The sequence below is a fragment of the Miscanthus floridulus genome, chromosome 3 (assembly GCF_019320115.1).
Source record: "Miscanthus floridulus cultivar M001 chromosome 3, ASM1932011v1, whole genome shotgun sequence".
NCBI classification, from domain to species: domain Eukaryota; kingdom Viridiplantae; phylum Streptophyta; class Magnoliopsida; order Poales; family Poaceae; genus Miscanthus; species Miscanthus floridulus.
In genome coordinates this window covers 209,701-232,097 of record NC_089582.1, presented here as the reverse complement: position 1 = coordinate 232,097, position 22,397 = coordinate 209,701, and the positions used below count along the sequence as shown (strand labels likewise).

The following is a 22,397-nucleotide window of genomic DNA, read 5'->3' as shown; positions in this document are numbered from 1 at the left end:
CATGAACTAGATCAAGGTCAAGTTATCGGCTCTACCTTAGGATGGTAGTCTTTGGTAGATTCATTAAGTTACCGATATTGCTTATTGCTTTCATTATTTATCTAATTACAGCAATATCACTCTGCCCGATTGGGATTGATCTAGATCGGCCTTATATCTTGTTTAGCCCATCGTTTGCTAATCTAAATTGATCTAATCTACACCTTAAATGATGAGTTATGTTTTATCAGCTGTTTTATGTCAATCCTGATCGTGCATAGCGTGCGGTTAAGGCGTGTTGCGTCTTGAGTAGATTTATTGGCTAGCGAGAACCATTCCATGGCCCGTTATCATGGCCTGTGTGATTCTGCCTCACACCCCATTGTTAGCACCGTGGAGTGGGGACTGTTATTTGATAGATGTATTCCTATTAAGGCATGACTTTAGCTGTGTGTTATGCCTGAATCGGCTGTTTTAGCCGATATTGAGTGCTTTCATGAACAGTTCGTATCACGAGACCGTTGAAGTAAAGATAGGTTAGCCCCATGATCTTATTATTGTATTATGGTCTGCATGATTCTGCCTCATGCCCCACTAATATTAGTAATGAGTTAGGGTCATCGAGTCTATAGTTATTTCTATGGCCTACATGATTCTGCCTCATGCCCCACTGGTCATAGCGATAGATGAGATCTAACATGTTCATTAGATTTACCTTTATTAAACGGTTAAGTGGCGTTGAATTGTTTCTTTATATAAAAGGGGTTCGGTTACTTGTAATCATTGGCTCAGCATAAACCAATCATCGTTGACATCTTATTGCCATTGGTTAATATTTGTTCAATAACGACATTTACCCTGAATGATAACCGATTCTTCTTATACAACTCAATAAGCTTTAACTGATTTATTCTCATGAATATGCTAGAATCTGTTGTTTAGTCGATCTCCTTTCATATCGGCTCTCAGAGCCGCACATTCGGAACTGTCTGGCAACATCGGTAAGTTCTGCCCTTAATTACTGATGAACTTTCTCTCCTTGTCAATTACAGGGTCAAATTGACTGGCACGTCTCGGGAGGAGTGCGTAGGATCGACCACCCCTGCGCTGAAGCTAGGTGGATCTACAGCTCCATCGAGCAGACCCTTTTGGCTTGCTGCGTGTGTCCTCAGCATGGGATGAAAATTCTGTGTCGACACCTGCCCATCACGTTTGGCAACCGCGCCAACTTTTGCTCGGAGGTCCTAACCTTCAAGGTAGTGGACTTTCCAAGGTCCTACCACGCCATCTTGGGGTGGCCATGCTACGCCAAGTTCATGGCGATCCCCAACTACACCTACCTCAAGCTGAAGATGCTGGGGCCGAATGGTGTCATCACCATAGGTAGCACTTTCTTGCACGCCTACAGGTGCGACCATGAGCATTACGAGCTCGCCACTGCCGTCATCAACTCCACCGAACTCTCGGAGCTCAGTAATTCAGCAACTCCAGCAATCCCCGACCGCAACGGGTAGACCTCCTCAAGCACCTTCTATCTGATTGAGGAAACCAAGGCGGTGGGGATCAACCCCACCGACCCGACCAAGACGGTGTGGATCAGGACCAAGCTCCCAGCCAAATTGGAAAGCGAGCTTGCCGACTTCCTATGTGCAAATCACAATGTCTTTGTGTGGAAGCCTTCTGACATGCCGAGCATACCAAGCGAGGTCGCCGAGCATGCACTATGTGTCATCCCGGGCTCAAAGCCCACCAAGCAATGCCTGCGTCGCTTTGACAACAAGAGGCATAGGGCCATAGGCGAGGAGATCGCCAAACTCTTGGCAGCCAAATTCATCAAAGAGGTATACCACTCTGACTGGCTAGCTAATCCTGTTCTTGTGAAAAAGAAGAATGGGAAATGGACAATGTATGTTGATTATACTAGCCTCAACAAGGCATGTCCAAAGGACCATTTTCCTTTGCCACGCAAAGACCAGATAGTTGACTCTACCTCAGGATGCGAAATCCTCTCCTTTTTGGATGCCTACTCAAGCTACCACCAGATCATGATGAAAGAGTCCGACCAGGTCGTGACTTCATTCATCACCCTATATGGCTCGTACTGTTATGTAACCATGCCTTTCGGTCTAAAGAATGCTGGCGCCACCTATCAACGATGCATGCAGCGATGCTTCACCAACCAAATCGACCCGCCCAACCAACCTAACCAAGTCGAGTGGCCAAAACCAACAATCGCCGTCTATGTAGATGACATAGTGGTGAAAATGGCTCAAACTAGCGACCTAATCACAAACTTGGCAGCCACATTCGCAAACCTCCGAAGGTTCAGCGTCAAATTGAATCCCAAAAATGTGTTTTCGGGGTTCCAAAGGGGAAGATGCTTGGATACATCGTGTCTGAGCGTGGCATCAAAGCCAACCCCGAAAAAATCATGGCCATCTCCAACATAGGCCCTATACGCAACGTCAAGAGTGTACAGAGGCTCACCGGCTGTTTGGCCACCCTAAGCCATTTCATCTCCTGACTAGGCGAGCGAGGGATGCCTCTCTACAAACTTCTCAAGAAGATAGACGCATTCGTCTGGACAAATGAGGCACAGCAGGCTTTAGAAAGCCTCAAAACATCACTAACGTTGGCCCCAATCCTCATCGCTCCTAAATAGGGAGAATCCCTCCTCCTCTACATCGTGGTAAGCAACCACGTTGTGAGCGACGTCCTCATCATACTTCATCGGTGAGGTACTCACCGACACCAAAATTCGCTACCCCTAGGTTCAGAAGCTTCTGTACGCCATGATGATGGCAACCTAGAAGCTCCTACACTACTTCATCGACCACGAGGTCATGGTCGTCACCTCGAACCCACTCGGGGAGGTCATCTGTAACCACGACGCCGCCGGCTGAATCTCCAAGTGGGCTCTTGAGCTCATGGGCCACGACATCATGTATGTCCCCCGCACCGCTTTTAAGTCCTAGGCTCTTGCCGACTTCATCGCCAAATGGATGGAAGTCCAGCTCCCAATCCTAGACGTCACCCATGAGTACTGGACGATTACTTCAACGGGTCAGTCATGGTGCCCGGCTTGGGGGCTGGAGTGGTTCTGATCTCCCCAGAAGGGAGCAGGCTCCACTATGCGATCCGTCTCCATTTTTTAGCCTTGAACAACGCCGTGGAGTACGAGGCCCTCATCAATGGACTGCGCATCATTGTTGAGCTTGACGCCATGCGACTGTATGTCCGTAGCGACTCAGAGTTGGTCATCGACCAAGTCATGAAGGAGTCCTCCTACAAGAGCCCTCTCATGGCGGCGTATTGCCAGGAGGTGCACAAGCTCGAGGACAAGTTCCGAGGGATCAAACTGCACCATGTCCCTCGAAAGGACAATGACGTCGCCGACTTCCTTGCAAAATTGGAGGCCAGACAGGAACCGCCCGTCGATGGGGTCTTTGTAAACGACCTCCACGAGCCGTCTACCCGCATCAAGAGGATCCGACCCAGACGTGCTCCAACACCAATCTGGCACTTAGGGGCTCCAACCCCCCAACATGCCTTGACCCCAACTGAGCGCTCGGGGCTCCGACCTTGGCATCTCCATGGAAACGTCGCCTGGTGACATCACCGTGATGGCACTCGATCCAGCCAATTGGAGAGCGCCGCTGCTCACCTACATCCTCGAAGAAGTCCTCCCACCAGAAAAAACTAAACCACGATGAGTCACTCGATGCGCCAAGACGTTCGTCGCCATCGGTGATGAACTTTACAAATGGAGTCCATCTAGAGTACTCATGAAGTGCATCCTGACCCACCAGGGGAAACAGCTCCTCCTTGACATCCACGATGGAATCTGCGAACATCACGTGACCCTGAGGTCGCTGGTTGGGAAAGCCTGTCACCAAGGTTTCTACTGCCCCACTGCACTCTGAGATGTAGAGGAGGTTGCTCATAGATGTGAAGGATGCTAGTTCTATGCTCGGCAAACTCACCTACGACGCAGGAGCTTCAGGCCATCCCTATCACCTGGCAATTCGCGGTCTGGGGCCTCGACATGGTCGGACCCCTCAAAAAGGCCCCGGATGGCTTCACTAACCTACTCGTGGCGGTGGATAAGTTCACCAAGTGGATAGAGGTGAAGCCCATCACCAATATCCGCTCGAAAGAGGCGGTCAAGTTCTTCCTCAACATCATCAATCGGTTTGGTGTCCCTAACTGTATCATCACCGCCACGGAACAAACTTCACTAGGAAGAAGTTCTTAGACTTTTGTGACAGATACGGCATCAGGATCGATTGGGCCTCGATCGGACACCCGCATACTAACGGTCAGGTCGAGTGGGCCAATGGTATGGTCCTCTAAGGACTCAAGCCCCACATCTTCGACTGACTCAAAAAGTATGTTGGGCGATGGGTTGCAGAGGTCCTAGCGATCCTCTAGAGCCTAAGAACGACCCCAAACCGGTCTACAAGGTTCACCCCTTTCTTCCTAGCATACAGAGCCATAGCAGTGTTGCCATCCGACCTCAATCACGGCGCCCCAAGAGTAAAGGCCTTCGACCAAGACCAAGCCATGGAGGCTTAGTAGGACACGATCGACCTGCTCGAGGAGGCTCATGAGACGACCATCATTCGCTCTGCTCATTACTAGCAAACTCTATGCAGGTACCATGAAACAAAAATCAGGTGGAGGATCCTCGAGGTCGGTGATCTCGTACTCAGGAGGATCCAGTCAACCAAGGACAAACATAAGCTCTCTCCACCATGGGAAGGACCGTATGTGGTGGCCAAGGTGATCCAACCGGGTGCCTACCGGCTGAAGAACAACAACAGCAATGTTCTCACCAACACATGGAACATCAAACAGTTACGTTGTTTCTTTCCCTAAAGCTCGATCTTACCGTTTATTTCCATTCAACGTTTTCTCCTACAGTGCCCCAGCCCGAGCACTCTCGACTTGGGTCACTCGGGGGCTCCACGCAGGTACGATACCACCACCTTCCATTTTTTACTATCATGTAGTAACACTTTAGGCCCAAACAAAAGGGCATCGCCCAAACGAAAGGGCATTCCGTTCCTTTGATTACCCTACGTAACTTGCGCTTTAGCCTCCCGACCGATTACACCCCACCATGACCTACAATTACGAGTAGCTGAGCCTCATGGGCCACACCCAGGTTCTTAAGGTTGCAGCCTATGGGTCAACGGGCAGGTGTGAAAAAGAAATGATAAAAAACAAAGCTACGCAAGGATAAAAACAAGGGCGGATGGGACAAGCTTCCCCTCATGATTGATTTCATCACAAAACGAACTTAAAATATTCACGAATGTAAAACTGTTCACACGGGTGCTCCCCCATGAATTCATCTTTTACATAAATTGACTATTTCTACTCTAACTCTACTGTGGCCCCCCGGCGGCATCGGTTGATGGTGCGGTTGGCGAGGACAAAGGTAGCTCATTTGTGGTCGAGACAATGGCGCTTGGCTCGGCTATGGTAGGGATGACAGTTGGCTTGGTTGGGGGCGGGACGATGCTAGCCTCTGACCTGGCCTCCGCGGCCTCTGTAGGCTAGACGACGTCTTCCGACGCACATCTCCAGCCACGGTCAAACGGCAAGCCTCCATCACCCACTACGCAGTGACCTACTTAGCAACCACCTATGCGTGTGGCACCAAACTTTCCCCCAGCACATGGATCTTGTCTGCGCTCCACCCGTCGGCATATCCACTGTAGATGGCCCCGAACTCCAGATCAGGGTAGTGGGTTGCCACAGAGGTCAGCACCCGAACTTTATTTGGGACCTCCGCCAGCTAGATGGCGGGCGTACTGGTGCTCGGTCTCGACCCGAACACCTCAAAGACCACCACCTACGCAATGTTGCAAAGCTAGTCGAGCTCTCCCTCGAGAGTGTGTCACTCCTCAAGGGACTGGGCCAGTACCTCCGCACTCCAACCGATCGCTGCTTTAACCATCTCCAGCTCTTGCTCTAGAGAGCCGATCTTTCCACACAGTTATAGAAACGGACAACAAATTCAGGAGCAAGGAAAAGAAAAAATCAAGGCATCAACCGAGGGTAGAACAGGTATGTACCGTGGTGGGTGCTTTCGAGAATGGAGAGCCCTTCCTCTTGCTAGGTCACCCTCTTGAGCAGCTGAGTGTTCGACTCCTCTACCCTGAGCATCTGCCCCCAGAGCACGACGACCTCCCACTCGGCATCCGACCGGGCCTTTCGCTCTGGTTCTAGAGCATCTAGGGACTTCCTGAGTGCTGCCTCGGTCTTTGCTAAGTGGGCCTTCGCCGCATTGAGTTTCTGCTCGATAGTAGTCACCCGCTCGACCACACACAGCTCTATCGCCCGTGCTCTCGTTGCCTCGGCCACCCAGTCTTGGGACTCATGGCGGGTGAACTCTAGCTCGCACCTGACCTCGTTGACCCACCGCTTCTTGCTCCATCCGACCATGCTCCTCCCGAAGAAACCGGGACTTGCGGATCGACATCATCGCTAGGTCCTACGAGACAAGAAGCAAGCATGCTGAGACAACCATTTAAATGCCAAGGAATCAATGACAACACTAGGAATGCAGAAAACTTACCTCTGCAATGCGTGGCAGGTCGATAGTCATGGCATGTTGGATGAGCTCAACCCTCTCTAAGGCCTCCTTAAGCTTTGCCTTGGTAAGGGTGAGATCAGACTCCATCGATAGTCCTCTCTCCCCAAGCAGGTACCAAAGCTTCACCTCTTCCTCATCATGAAGGACAAACTAGGCCTTTCCTGGCTCACCGGGGCAAGGCCATACCAGCTCACAGGCCACCCCTGACCCGTCGAAAGATCCTGCCATCACAGTATCAAGCAACGACCAGATCATCACCAACTCCTAGGACGGCGGGATGGCTGGCAGCTCCACCCCGGTGTCCTCCTCACCATCAAAGGGGATGTCTACCACCAAGACTCCACGGCTCACCGGTGGCTGCTCCACCTCTGGCCTGGCTGCGGCTCCTTCAGACCCCTCTAGCTTTGACCAGGCGAGCGAACCATGCGCTCCTCCACTAGGCGAGACAGGGAGCCTAGATTCCCTCCTCTCCTCCATGACTGGCGGGGGACGGACCACAAGAGTCACCTCCGACCTAGCCTCCACCGTCACCATGGGGATCACCGCCATCACGGCCACCGCCGTGCTCATGACCGGTTGGGAAGACGCAACCCCCATTAAGGATGGTCGCACCGCCACCAGCCTGCTTCCCCCTTCGCTCATCATAACCCGCTGCAGGCTAGGTCTCCACTCTTTTCACATGGGAGGTGGTGAGATCCCTACTCCTGTCGGCTCTTGGCCGCTGCAAAAAAAGGGCACAAGCGCAGGTTAGTCACACTCAAAAACTCAACTATGAGAATAAAGGGAATCATGAGTACATACCCCCGACCGGCTGACGACGAGGCAACCGGATGAGGATCACTCGGGGGTCACGACCCGCGCCCCCTCGGATCAACCGAGGGTGGGGGCAACCCGGCCGGTCCCCATTTGCCCCACGAATGGCCACGGCCGCCAGCTCGTGGTGAAACCACTGAAGCAATTGGCGGGCATCTCCCCATTAGGAGTTGTGCATGCACGTCAACCCCGAAGATGCAGGGGAATGATCACGTCCCCCCGACCGACCGGCGTGCTCTGCCACACTCAGAGCAAGGGGCCACGAAGTCGATGACGCCTCCGAAGGGCGCGGAGACCGCGCCCACTTCACCTCTTGTTCGTGGGTGGCATCCTCCCCGCGGCGTGTTTCCTTGACTCAGGAGCGTCACCGCACGTCTCCGTACCATGCCCACCGCCAATGGGCATAGCTATGGGCTTATGGTGCTCCACCAAGGTCACGGCAGTGCCCCTATCTCCCTCGTCCTCTGAGGAACTCATGTCATCACCTGTCTCCATGGGCTCCTCAAACTCGAGCTCCGTCTCCACGTCGCTCCGGCTCTCACCACCATGGACCCGCTGATTGATCTCCTTCTCCTTATCAAACCTCCTCCAGACCTTCTTGGTTTTCTTCTTCTTCTTGGCAAGCACGGCCTCCCTCTGGGTGGCTTGCCGAGCCACGCCTTCCACCCCTCTCGGAAGATTCGGCCGAGATTTATACCCCGCGAGCCCCTGTGAAACAGGCGGCTTAAAATTGATCTAAAGATCAAAATAGAAAGGAAAAAGGTCACGAGAAAGGAGTATACCAGATCAGACAGCTTTGCGGCATGGAGAGGTCTAGGAGTCCCTTCGAGGGACTCATCATCCCCCAACTGCAGCACTCGATCGAGATGACTCCAGACTTCATCCCTTGATAACTCTTCCAACGATGCGCGGTCGGGATCCATCGGGCCGGAGTATTCCCACATCGGCCATGTTCTCTCCGCCAATGTGGTGACCCAATGGTGAAAGAAGGTATGGAAGACCTGCAACCCATCGAGGCCAAGCTGCACGAGCCTCTGAAGCTCCATCTCGATGATCTCTAGCTTGTTCTGCCGACGAGCAGGACCCCACGACCAGCTTTCCCTCCTCTCTGGCCTCTCCCCGGTGAACGTCAACAATGGCGCCTCCACCGAGTTCCTGATGTAGAACCACTCACCATGCCACCCCTGGTTGGAGTCACTGGGGGAGTACGTAGGGTAGGGGACCGATGGCTTCGGCCTCTTCTATAGGGCAAACCCTCCAACCGGTGCTGTTCTAGGAGGTTTCCCCTTGGACAAGGCTCACCCGCTAAAGATCTACCAGAAGAGATCCACGCGTGGCTCCATCCTGAGGAAGACCTCGTAGACGGTGATGAAGCCAGTGATGTGCAGCACCCCAGTCAGGTTAAGGTGCTACAACTCCTAGCCCCACTCATTGAGGAGCCCATGCAGGAACTAGTGCGTGGGGTACCTAAGCCCGTGCTCGTGGAAGGCAAGGAAGGAGACGACCTCATCGGCCTAGGGTTGTGGAACAACCTCCCCTAGTGCGGGAGCCCTCTAATATGCCACCTCCTTCAACGGGAGTAGCCCCTTCTCGGCGAAGACGGACAGCACCTCCTCATCCATGTTGGAAGGCCTCCAGTTCGACATCGCACCTTGGATTTACGAACGAATATGTGAGTTTTTCCTCTCCCTCACTCTACCCTCCTCTCTCCTAGAAACCACCGCGGCACACGAATAGGCTTGGTGAACAGAAGGAAGGAGAAATGGCAGCGGTTGAAGAAAGGTGAAAGAAAGGTAGGAAAACCCTCTCCCTTCCCCCTGTTTAATGCAGAAAGGTGTACGACGGGACGTGGCCCTAGCTGATGGGACACGGCCTGCCCAACATGACGTCACCTGGCTAACAGGATGTGGCCTAGGTGGGGCCACCACTACCACAACCCCGGCACAAGAAACGAGGCGCGACCACACGCAAACGACCCTCCGCCTTCCTAGGCAGGGTTTGGAGGGGCCTACCGATGGAATCTCCATCGAGGAGAGGCCAGCGGGTCACCCGAGTTGATCGGATGGCTCAGACAGCTACCGAGAGATAGATAAGGAGCAGTGGGATGCCCCATGTGGGTTGTGCCGAGTCTGTCATGAATGATGGATCCGGATTCCACTCGGACATATCCGATAGGAGCTCCCCGAACCCGTCACTTGAGACATCGAGGTAACTTCACCAACCCTGTTCTACTTTTCCAGTGCATGAGCATTCATTCATCCATTCTCATGCATGCATTCATACATTCAGTCATATATTCATCCATACATTCATCCCATACATCCAGGCATTGCATATGCAATTGTTGCATCACAACGCTTCGCGTCGCGTCACGAAGCGGTAGTCGTCTCATTCGATATGAGCGGCGATCGACCGGGGTCCAAAGGCCAGCCCACAAAGGGCTTTAGGCCGCCTCACATCAAACATCCCGCTTCCTAGGTTCCTCATTCCCATTTATATTTGTACCTATATGCTGGTCTGTCTATAGGTCACGTTGTCTTTATGAGCGTACTCTTGGTAGTAGGGCATATGGTCGGAGGTTGGCAACCTAGGGATACATGCGTTAGTTCATGACCCTGAACGTGGTGCATCGTTCATGGTCATACCTTTAGTGTTCCGAGCGACAATGATGGGACCGCACAATAGTGGTGGTTTCTCATAAGAGGGACCTACAACAGCTGGCCTTACCTCCCCTGTATGGAAAGACAGGAATGAATAGCCAATTAAATGCCTAGCCAAAGGCTCGCGCATGCCCATGAGTAAAGGAGTGTTCCCCTTAGGTGCAAAACAACCACTGCCATAGATATCACCTCACCACCGCCCATCCCACTCCACGACGCCATCCACATCGATGCAATAGCCCCCCACATTAAATAAGGTTCTTAGGTTACAAGACAGAGCGACATCTGGGCAACTATAAAATGCGGTGGTGAAGGATGGATTCCTCAAGCTCCAAAGCATAACCTAATTGAACTACCTTTCCATCGAGCATCGTTGCTCTTCCCCCCCTTTGCCTGCTCCCATAAAGGAATCCACCAGCTACAACTGTCTTCCTCTTCACCGTTGGCCTCATCAAGGTGACCAAGGTATAAGCATCCTTACATAAATCTTACCCTCTCCTATATGTTCCAGACATGACGTCCCCTTCTTTTCCTCGCAGATGGCGGATGAAGCTTGGACCACTAGCTACTGCTTGAACACGTTTGGTTTCCCGAAGCTTCTATATGCAACCATGACCAGGCTAGGTATTTTGGACCACCCAGAATATGTTGGTAGGGAATATGAGGAGTATAATACAGAGCGGTGCGAGGTGATCGTTTATGTCGGAGCAAGTAAGGATTTTCATGACACAATACCATGGGTGGTGTCTACCACAGGGTTTCGCTTCGAGGACACTTACCAAGTTGCCACTCGCAAGGCTTTGAGTTGCCTATGCCAAATTTATGAGAAGCAGATATGTCGTACACCCATGAGATTCTTCCCCCCTTTGGTAAGGAGCAGTCCTATATGGGTAGCTCAGATGAGGACCCTGGAAGGGGCCGGATTACGGGAAGATGACCCAACTACGGTGTTCATGTCTGATTACTTGCTTTTCCTAGATGAGCAGTATGACAGGCAGGCCGCCGATTTGAGGAAGTCCATTCATATAATAGAGGAGGCCGAGAAGCAGATCAGAAGCCACGAAGTGCAGCTTGCCGAGGCTAAGGCACAAGTAGCTAGAGCGGAGAGCCGTGAGGCTACAACAATTGAAGCCTCCAAGCAAGCTAAAGATCGGCACAGTCAACAGCCGAAGGATTTCTACCTTGTCACTAGGGCCAAGAGAAGGACCCTCACTTTGGAAGAGAGGGAGTGTCCCATACTAGATGGAATCCCAATTGCATCCATGGAAAAAATCCAGGCACCCATAGTGGACGTGGCCCCCGCGCCTCCCCCAACGGAGGCCTCACAGGTAATTTCTGACACAAGGTCAGTTAATGGAGAAGAAATCCTCCCACTCACTCAGACACCGCCAGGGGATGGTGCCTGCTCTCATGCCATCCTCCCGAAGGATCCCTCAAGCTCCAAAGCATGATCTTAGTGGACACATCCCCCCTCATGGAATGAAGCAAATACGGTTCGAAGCCAAGCCTTTCAGAGTTGTTTTGCATATGAGGATATGTACCTGTATTATAGTGCTTGCATTTCCCGCCTACTATGTAATCCCACGTAATGTAATGCTTTGGTTCTACTGGAGTTAGCTGCTTGAGCCCCCCACTTTAATAGCTTTATGTAGACGTCCTTTCGCCTAAGATGAGTGGATTCTAATTCACTCTTTTGTAAACCCTCGCGTCAGGAGATGTACTTGTGTTGTAGTTTTTGCTCTTTCCACCTATAATGTAATCCTACCCAATGTGCTTTCAATCTGAGTGTGTTAGTTGTTTGAGTCCAACTCCATCAGGTACTTCTTTACACTAACATGTCATTGATTTGCTGGCCTAAAATAGGCACTATGTAATGACAACCAACCTCTATGTTCCTTTACAACATTCTAATGAAAAAAAAACATGTTACATTGCCTTTCCATATTTTCCCAACATTTAATGTACAAAATAGACCGACCTTTCATGAAAACGCGATGAGAAAACATATTAGATCTCCAAGATTTCCTATACCGATTCCTATACCGAGCACATCACCCTAAGCGAAGCACGGGTAGCAGTGGCGAGTAGCAATTCACGCACGCTGGCAGCCAACGAACGGTTCACCATCGACATCTCTGGCATGCCACCGCATCTGTGGTGTGAACCAGCAATATATCGCCTCTTCGATGGAATCTGCACCATCCGAGCCATCAAATTCATACCTGCAACACTTTCCTACGAGATCACCGCTCACGGAGAGCCACACCTTGTACCTGACATCGCACATGTAGGTGTCAGAAAAACAACTGAACCTCATGACCTCGTCAGCATTTGGCGACTATCCTATGAAACATACACAGATGAAATGTTTGGCAGAATGACCCCACCAGAGTATCGACTATCTGAACGCCGAGGTAACCACCAATGTAACTGCAGCATCACCAAAAAATAAAATCGGGCCTCTTTCTGACAACACTGCTTCCTAAATTAACAGGGTACTCAGAACTTGGTACAACACACCGGCAAGAGGCGCTCGAAGAATATTTTGCTTACGCAGGTAACATCAATTTATTTGAACCAAACATACATGAATAATAATAGCCCTGACAATACATGCTACACTAATTTTTCCACTCAACAGGCTACAACGACGAAGCAACCTCCCGCCCACGAGGTAAGCCTACATAAACTCCTTTAACCATGCGCCTACTGCTACTCAATTCACTTACAATATCAGCCTATTCTTTATAATGTCCAAATCAATGTACAGAAAACTACTTTGTCCTACCGTCAGCATTGCTCTGATACTACTTTGTAGCACCCGATTTTAAAAACAAAACCAGATACACACTATATGTGAGCCCAAGAAGTCATATCCCACATATAGCTACAAATAAGGGTAATATCAATAGACAATGCTCAATATATAACGTACTTAGTATAGAGAATATAACCTTAGATAGCAAACAGTGAAAAGACAACTCCGATCTTCGGGTAAAGACTCCAGTTCCACAAGAACAACTGACTATTTGATCACAAGCCTAACTTCTTCAAACTCTAGCAATCTGGTACCCATCCGGGATTTTTATCCAAATAATTGAAAAATAAAACAAGCGTAAGTACATGCCGTACTCAACAAATATATCATGGGGTTCATGAGGCTCAAAAGGCTGACACTAGTTTAACTACGATTAGCTTTTAATGAGTCATCTTTTAGCAATTGGGTGGCAACAAGTTTATTCACAGGCCCATATAAACACATGATCATGTAAGCATGAATAATGAATAGCATAAACTGTAATCATTAGTGGGCATCTTTATCATCAGTATCATCAGTGTTCACCATGAGCACGGCTGATATACCAGTTATATACTCTGCAGAGGTTGTACACTTTCACTGTGAGTCGTGATTTACCCTTTTGCCCGAGGTAGCTAATCTCTTGACCCACTTTCAAGGAAGGTCGGCAGGGTTCACTATGAAGCCTTTCACAGGTTCGTCTAACAAGCTAGGGCCATTAGATTCACTCGGCAAACAGATGTAGAGCCCCCTTCCTGATGGCACAATGACGCGCAGCCTATACACAAGGGGACAGAGGCCGCACTATACCCAATTCGGCAAGCCATTTTTACGCCATAAAGGTAACCTCTAACAAGCTAGAAAAGGTCATCATACTGAGTTAAAGCCAGAGCCATATAGCCCTCACAGTTGTACTGTAAGTCACGGATGTTCGCTTATAGATAAGTCCTTAAGGAGAGGAATCTATAGCACCATAAAAATAGCCCAATACTCTAGCCCCTTGGTTCCATGTTGCAAAGAAAACATCTTTTAGTGTTTATTGCATATACCATTAGTCAAGTTACAAGATCATGGCTTTGGTTGAGCACTAGCATCATACTACCCAATGCAATAACCCAAAGGTGTCAAGGAATCCAGGATATCAATTAGCTAGGAAAATTACTACAGTTGCCAAGGTAGACACATGCAGCATGAATTAAATAATTAAAGGTATATAGGACAATAAGGAAGATCACATGCTATACTTGCCTTAAACTCTGATCCATCTTCTAGTCCAAAGCTTCCAAGGAACTCCTTCTTGATTAACATGTAAAGCTCACCAACTGGATAGGATCATAAAGCACCACACAAACATCCATGCAATCATACACGAAGCAAACAGTAGAACTAAATTAGAATAGTACACCAAACATATGAAACAACAAGTAAAAATGTTTTAAAGATGTTCTACACGTTACTACGAACACACAGACGCGAAAAACACTCTAATCGGAGCTATAACGATGAAGTTTTGAATTAAACAAGATTTCCTTTAATAAAATAATAAATTAAATCTAACCTCAAATTTCAAAAGTTGAAAACATGTTTAGCAATAAGATGAACATGTAGATTACTCAATTATGAATCTAACGCAACTTAAACGGATCAAATTAGAGCTAAAACGAAGATTTTATGGCCTAAAGAAAACTAGTGGCAAAACTATAAATAAGTGGATCTTCTATTTTGACTTAAAATAAATAAAAATTGGAATTTTAAATCTGGAGTGGACTACGGGTTCGAATACGGAAAAGTGCAGGGGATCTTTTGCAAATAAACCTGGCGAAGGGGTATGGTCTAATCTCAGCCCTTGATCTTGGATTGGATGGACTGAAACAAATCAGTGAGAGAGAAGGCATGGCCGGCGTCGGAACAGGAAGAGGTGGCGGCGGTGACCGAGCTCATCGGCGCAACCCGAAAACGGTCCTAGAGACCATGATTTGACGCGGGGATTACACGGGAAGAAAGAGGACGGCGAGGTGAACTCACCTTGGCCAATCTAGGCGGCGTGGAGTGGACGGTGACGGCGCTGCGAGCTCGAGGCGGCAGCTACGCTAGGGTTATGTGATGGGGCGGTGGGTGCTCGAGATGGGAGCAGCGCGTGCGGGCTTGATATTTATGGGGGCAGGGAGCTTGGTGCGCACGACAAGGCACGGAGAAGTGGTGGCGTCAGGCTTCCATGGTGCAGCGGAGAGTCCTGGGCAGCTACGTCGTGAGGAGGAAGAACACTGACAGACGGGTCCCACCAGTCGGTGACCGAAGGAGCGGGGCCCGTGCGTCAGTGGAACATGGCGAAAGAGAGGAGGTGGGTGTGTCCGCCCGTGGGCTTTCATGCTGGGCCGCCAGCTGGGCTATGGGAAGAGGGAGAGAGGTCGAGCGGGGTTGGCGTCGAGCTGGGCTTGCTGTTGGGCTGCGGGAAGGAGAGAAGGAGATGGGCTGCAGGGTAAGGCCGGCGCAAAGGAGAGAGGGGAGAGGGGTAGGCCTTTGGGCCAGAAATGAAAGAGAGGGAGAAGAGTTTTTCTATTTTTTCTTTTTCTAAATTATATTTTTAAATCTATTTTCAAACCATTTCAAAAGTATTTGAAATTATTTTGAATTTTTGGACAAAACTGCCCATCACAAAAAAAAGTATGCATCAACATGAATGCACAAAAATGTTGCTAAATTCCTATGATAAATTTTAATTTAATAAAAATTATTATTTTTCCTATATTTCATGAGGACAAACATTCAAAATTAACTCAATTTACATCTATTTAAAAAGGAGCAAATTTTAGGGTGTTACAATTGTACCTCCCTTAAGATGAATCTCGTCGTCGAGATTCAAAAGATGTTGACTAGGAGATAGGGATACTCCTTCTTTGGATTCTTCTTTACTTCCTCGTGTAGTTCCATCTTCTTGATAAGGATCCCACTTTACTTTGCATTCCTGTTAACCTTACTCTAAGTATCTTGCCAAATTGATTCCAAGATTCTGACAGATACTCCAAACAATACTCAGGTAACTCCAATCACTAGGCCACCTTTTCTTTTCAGTCCATACTTATTAGACCTCTTTCTTCATATGTTCACCTTCCAACGGAGCCTGACAAATCTCTTGGTCAGAAGGAGATTCTACTACCAATCTTCAAAACATTAAGAATTCTAGTTAAGTTACTCGAACCTTGAATACAATTCATAGTCCTTGGTGTCACCTGAACCTTCTTAGCATAATTTTTCGTTGCTAAGGGCATCGGCCATGACTTTGCTCCTTGAAGTGATAGCACTTTTCCAAGTCATAATCAATTTTATTCCAACGAGGATATCACAAGCTCAAGACCATCTTAATGAAGATGTCTTGTAAATTCTTGTGATCCTCCTAGATGTTACTTTTATGCCCAAATAGATAGTATCTTCATGCTCCACAATGTATAACTACAGATCATAATATGTTGGGTAATCCAACCCACGCTTCCTTAGTTGACTTAATGAATAAGCTACTACTTTTTCCTCTTGTATAAGGACACATCCCACACCTTGACAGGATGCATCTTAGTGGATATAAAGCTCTTGTCCCGATCTGGCAAAGCTAATACATAGGTTTTACTTCACCCCTTTTTTTACTCCTTCAAAACTTAGCTGAGGTATCTTGATCGGAACTTAAAACCTTTTCCAATAATACTATCAATATCTTGATGGTCTTGGATAAACCTCCGTTGAACCTCTAACCAAACCTCATCACTGAAAACTCTGAGTTTCTCTCACATCCTTGGGTGGGTTCCTATCACATCATTAACTTTCTTCAATCCAAACCTTCTTGTCATGCTTAGTATATCATTGGGATTTCCTAAGACTCCATAGAACCATCTATAGTTATCAGATATCTCATTCCTATATCATCAACGCCTACTTGTCCTAGGTATGTTGAAGATTGGACTCCCAGCTGAGGATAGCTCGAATTACGGAGCCATATTGACGAATGCATCCATTCCACGTAGATGATCCAATAACTTATCAACCAAGTAAAGGATACTTAGTCTGGATGATGAAGCCCTTAAGTGGTATACATCCTCTGAGTATACACCTTCTAATAGGTCATTCTCATATTCCTCAGGTGCAGGTTGAATACCCTCATACTCAATTCTTTCTCCTAATGATGTTATTAGAAGCACCGAACGTTGGGCATACTTAATCCCTCCTTACAAGCAGACAACCATCCCATTCAAAGGATAACATCAATGTCCATTAACTCCAAAACAACAAGGTTTGCCTCAAAGTTTACCCCCTTTATACCAACACTTACTTTTGGGCATATGTTGTTTGCCTTCATTTCTCCTCCTAGAGACTTAACTATCACCGGTCTCCTCATTGGAAGCATAGTTATCTTATGATCTTCCACATATTCCCTAGAGATGAATGAATGTGAAGCACTAGGGCCAAACAACACCAGGGTGGGAGTTGAGTTTACTACAATCAAACTATAAATGACCTCCTTAGCTCCATGAGTGGTAATCATATCCACATTGTTCAGACTTCCAGGGATGTAGTTTCGCTTTAATTTATTTTCTTACACTTGCTTCTTATAGACATTCTGTTCTAGCTCCTGCTGCTATCGATTCTGGCTTTGATTACTCTCAGCAACATCTCAAGACAATCGTTCTCATAATGTTCAATCTTACCACAATCATAATCTTCCTCACTAGTAGAAGTATTTGTCTTCATCAAGGTGATAGTGGGAGATGACAGACATGGCTCTTGAGAGCTAAAATGTTGCACTTCATCATAGGGTTACTGATACTGACCCTGATCTGTACTCCCAAGCAGATTCATAGGGTGTGACTGACATTCTGGTTATGTAGCAAAACAGAGACAAGTGTTTCTTAACTGGCGTTGAAGATCATGCTTTCTCTACTTCTCTTCCATCTCTCGATGCTTGTTCCCAATTGCAATTGCTCTGTCCACCAATATCTAATAGTTGGCATACACAGCGGTCATCAGCTATAGTTGCAACCCATCATTTAGTCCTTTCAAAAAGCATTTTTTGCTTTTTAGCATCACTATCCACTTCTCTTGGAGCATAGCGTGACAATTGAGTGAACCGGTTACGATACTCACATAGTGACATAGATTCTTGCTTCAAGTTGAGGAACTCTTCTTGCTTAAGTTCTACCTCTCCTAACAGAATATGGTAGGACCTGAAGCTCTCGCTAAACTCCTTCCAGGTGATCTGTCCAACATTGTGAGGACATCCATCCTGGTAAGACTCTCACCAGTCTTGTGCTATGCCCTGGAGTTGGCTGGATGCAAAAAGCACCTTCTCATGGTCATCACACTGAGCTATGTCCAATTGTCGCTCCATAGCTCTAAGCCAGTCATCAGCTTCTAGTGGTTTGCTTGTATGAGAGAATGTCAGTGGGTATAACTTCATAAATTCACCACGCTTGTCAATAGGTGGTGCTTGATGCGGGTTGTTCAACACACTTTGAGTAATAGTCTATAATAACTGAGTCTGCATCATCAAAGCCTGCTCTATAGATGGAGGATTAGGTGGCGGTGGATTAGAATTGGCAGGATTCCTTCCCAGTGAGAGCTAGAATCTACAAAACCACCTTCACTTTGACTACCCCCTTAAGAAAAGATCAACTAGGGAACACAAAACAAGTAGCTTGCACCTTCTTCTAGATAAGCTAACTAGTATCAAGACGTTCTGACATCCCAATGATACTCTCATGTATGGGCAAGAACAAGAAATCTAAAATTCCTCGCGAGCAGAGAAACAGCAGTGCAGTAAAATAGCTGTAACTCCCATTCTATTAATCCAATGAAATTGTAGCTCATACCATTGGAAAGCTTATGAAATCCTCCACAACTTCCTTATAGAATGCTTTTCCAAATTCTGTAGTTCAGGTAGCCAAAAATAGTGCACAACAGAAATTGCTCTAGGCTTCAGACAACACAGGTGCATCATCTTGTGATTTTCATAATTCCATAACCAACATAGATATCATGGTGATTATTGTGTTTAGAGAAAGATGTTGAAGTCTACTATTGTACATAATTTTTCTATGATTTTTGGTCTTCCAAAAAAGGAGATAAAAGCTAAAGAGGACAGGCTGCTCTGAAAAAGACAGGATAGAGGAAATAGGAGAAACCAAAACCCAACTATTTATTGCACTAATCCTTATACCTTAGGCCTATAAACTAAATGAAATTGTGGACAAACCCCATAAGATCATTGCACTCACTACAAAGATCCAAAACAAGCATAAACATAATGACAACCAACTGAACAATAAAGGTTCATACTTCAAACATTGACTCAACTAGCGATACTATCGTTTTCTCCATATTAAGGGCAAAGATCCTAAAGCTCCTCTTCCGATGACGCAAGAAGATGGTAAGAGAAGGTTCTAAAAGCATATCAAATCAAGGAGTGGAGATGAGAACAAAGACTTTAAAATAAGCACCAAGGTAGAGATGAATAGCAAGGGTAGAGATATAGTAGAGAAGAAAATATCAAAGTTCATAGAGCAAGGATTTTTATAGCAACTTCTAAACCTTAAAACGACCCGTTTCTACTAGGCTTGTGTCCTACAGTCAGCATTGCTCTGATACTACTTTGTTGCACCCGGTTTTAAGAACAAAACCAGATACACACTATATATGAGCCCAGAAAGTCATATCCCACATATAGCTACAAATAAGGGTAATATCAATAGACAATGCTCAATATATAACGTACTTAGTATAAAGAATATAACCTTAGATAGCAAATAGCGAAAAACACAACTCCGATCTTCGGGTGAAGACTCCAGTTCCACAGGGACAACTAACTGGTTGATCACAAGCCTAACTTCTTCAAACTCTAGCAATCTGGTACCCATCTAGGATTTTTATCCAAATAATTGAAAAATAAAACAAGCGTAAGTACATGTTGTACTCAAATAATATATCATGGGGTTCATGAGTCTCAAAAGGCTGACACTAATTTAACTGCGATTAGCTTTTAATGAGTCATCTTTTAGCAATTGGGTGGCAACAAGTTTATTCACAGGCCCATATAAACACATGATCAGGTAAGCATAAATAATGAATAGCATAAACTATAATCATTAGTGAGCATCTTTATCATCAGTATCATCAGTGTTCATCATCTATTCCGTAAGGGTCTAATAAGGCCGCTCGTGACCGTGAGCATGGCTGATATACCAGTTATACACTCTGCAGAGGTTGTACACTTTCACTGTGAGTCGTGATTTACCCTTTCGCCCGAAGTAGCTAATCTCTTGACCCACTTTCAAGGAAGGTCGACAGGGTTCACTATGAAGCCTTTCAAAGGTTCGTCTAACAAGTTAGGGCCATTAGATTCACTCGGCAAACAGATGTAGAGCCCCCTTCCTGATGGCACAATGGGACAGAGGCCGCACTATATCTGATTTGGTAAGCCATTCTTATGCCATAAAGGTAACCTTTAACAACCTAGAAAAGGTCCTCATACTGAGCTAAAGCCAGAGCCATATAGCCCTCGCAGCTGTATTGTAAGTCTCGGATGTTTGCTTATAGATAAGTCCTTAAGGAGAGGAATCTAGAGCACCATAAAAATAGCCCAATGCTCTAGCCCCCTGGTTCCATGTTGCTAAAAAACTTCTTTTTGTGTTTATTGCATATACCATTAGTCAAGTTATAAGATCATGGCTTTGGTTGAGCACTAGCATCATACTACCCAATGCAATAACCCAAAGGTGTCAAGGAATCCATGATATCAATTAGCTAGGAAAATTACTACAGTTGCCAAGATAGACACATGCAGCATGAATTAAATGATTAAAGGTGTATAGGACAACAAGGAAGATCCCTTGCTATACTTGCCTTAAACTCTGATCCTTCTTCTAGTCCAAAGCTTCCAAGGAACTCCTTCTTGATCAACACGTAAAGCTCACCGACTGGATAGGCTCATAAAGCACCACACAAACATCCATGCAATCATACACGAAGCAAACAGTAGAACTAAATTAGAACAGTACACCAAACATATGAAATAGCAAGTAAAAAGGTTTTAAAGATGTTCTACACGTTACTACGAACACAAACGCGAAAAGCACTCTAATCGGAGCTATAACGAAGAAGTTATGAATTAAACAAGATTTCCTTTAATAAAATAATAAATTAAATCTAACCTCAAATTTCAAAAGTTGAAAACATGTTTAGCAATAAGATGAACATGTAGATTACTCAATTACGAATCTAACGCAACTTAAACGGATCAAATTAGAGCTAAAACGAAGATTTTATGGCCTAAAGAAAACTAGTGGCAAAACTATAAATAAGTGGATCTTCTATTTTGACTTAAAATAAATAAAAATTGGAATTTTAAATCTGGAGTGGACTACGGGTTCGAATACGGAAAAGTGCAGGGGATCTTTTGCAAATAAACCTGGCGAAGGGGTATGGTCTAATCTCAGCCCTTGATCTTGGATTGGACGGACGGAAACAAATCAGTGAGAGAGAAGGCGTGGTCGGCGCCGGAACAGGAAGAGGAGGCGACGGTGGACATGGCCGGCGGTGACCGAGCTCGTCGGCGCAACCCGAAAATGGTCCTAGAGACCACGATTTGACGCGGGGATTACATGGGGAGAGAGAGGACGGCGAGGCAAACTCACCTCGGCCAATCTAGGCGACGTGGAGTGGACGGCGACGGCGTTGTGAGCTCGAGGCGGTGGCTGCGCTAGGGTTATGCGAGGGGGCGGCGGGTGCTCGGGATGGGAGCGGCGCGTGCGGGCTTGATATTTATGGGGGCGGGGAGCTTGGCGCGCACGGCAAGGCACGGAGACATGGCGGCGTCGGGCTTCCATGGCGTGGCGGAGAGTCCTAGGCGGCTATGTCGCGAGGAGGAAGAACACTGACAAACGGGTCCCACCAGTCGGCGACCGAAGGAGCGGGGCCCGTGCGTCAGTGGAACATGGCGGAAGAGAGGAGGCGGGTGCGTCCGCGCATGGGCTTTCCTACTGGGCCGCCAGCTGGGCTGCGGGAAGAGGGAGAGAGGCCGAGAGGGGTTGGCGCCGAGGTGGGCTTGCTGTTGGGCTGCGGGAAGGAGACAAGGAGATGGGCCGCGGGGTAAGGCCGGCGCCAAGGAGAGGGGAGAGGGGCAGGCCTTTGGGCCATAAATGAAAGAGAGGGAGAAGAGTTTTGTTGTTTTTCTTTTTTTCTAAATTCTATTTTTAAATCTATTTTCAAACCATTTCAAAAGTATTTGAAATTATTTTGAATTTTTGGACAAAACCGCTCATCACAAAAATAAGTATGCATCAGCATGAATGCACAAAAATGTTGCTAAATTCCTATGATAAATTTTAATTCAATGAAAATTATTATTTTTTCTATATTTTATGAGCACAAAAATTCAAAATTAACTCAATTTACATCTATTTAAAAAGGAGCAAATTTTAGGTCGTTACCATCTGTGTTCTAGCAATTCCTCGATGGCCACGTCAGACGACGACAATCAGGGCTGTGAATCGGACCGCAGCAA

The 22,397-nt window shown here is 47.1% G+C and overlaps 2 protein-coding genes across 2 annotated transcripts; both read left to right on the top strand.

Moving 5' to 3' along the window:
* Nucleotides 1-1,157: 1,157 nt before the first annotated feature.
* LOC136542928 (uncharacterized) lies at nucleotides 1,158-1,493 on the top strand. The gene has a single exon (XM_066535539.1). It carries the CDS (start codon nucleotides 1,158-1,160, stop codon nucleotides 1,491-1,493), a length of 336 nt encoding a protein of 111 aa, XP_066391636.1.
* Nucleotides 1,494-3,049: 1,556 nt separating this feature from the next.
* LOC136542927 (uncharacterized) lies at nucleotides 3,050-4,643 on the top strand. The gene is made up of 2 exons (XM_066535538.1): nucleotides 3,050-3,427; nucleotides 4,635-4,643. Exons 1-2 carry the CDS (start codon nucleotides 3,050-3,052, stop codon nucleotides 4,641-4,643), a joined length of 387 nt encoding a protein of 128 aa, XP_066391635.1.
* Nucleotides 4,644-22,397: the final 17,754 nt, after the last annotated feature.

What these genes read in the sequence shown, in the direction of transcription:
- LOC136542927 (XM_066535538.1), top strand. Translation starts at nt 3,050, where the DNA reads ATGGTGCCCGGCTTGGGGGCTGGAGTGGTTCTGATCTCCCCAGAAGGG.
- LOC136542928 (XM_066535539.1), top strand. Translation starts at nt 1,158, where the DNA reads ATGAAAATTCTGTGTCGACACCTGCCCATCACGTTTGGCAACCGCGCC.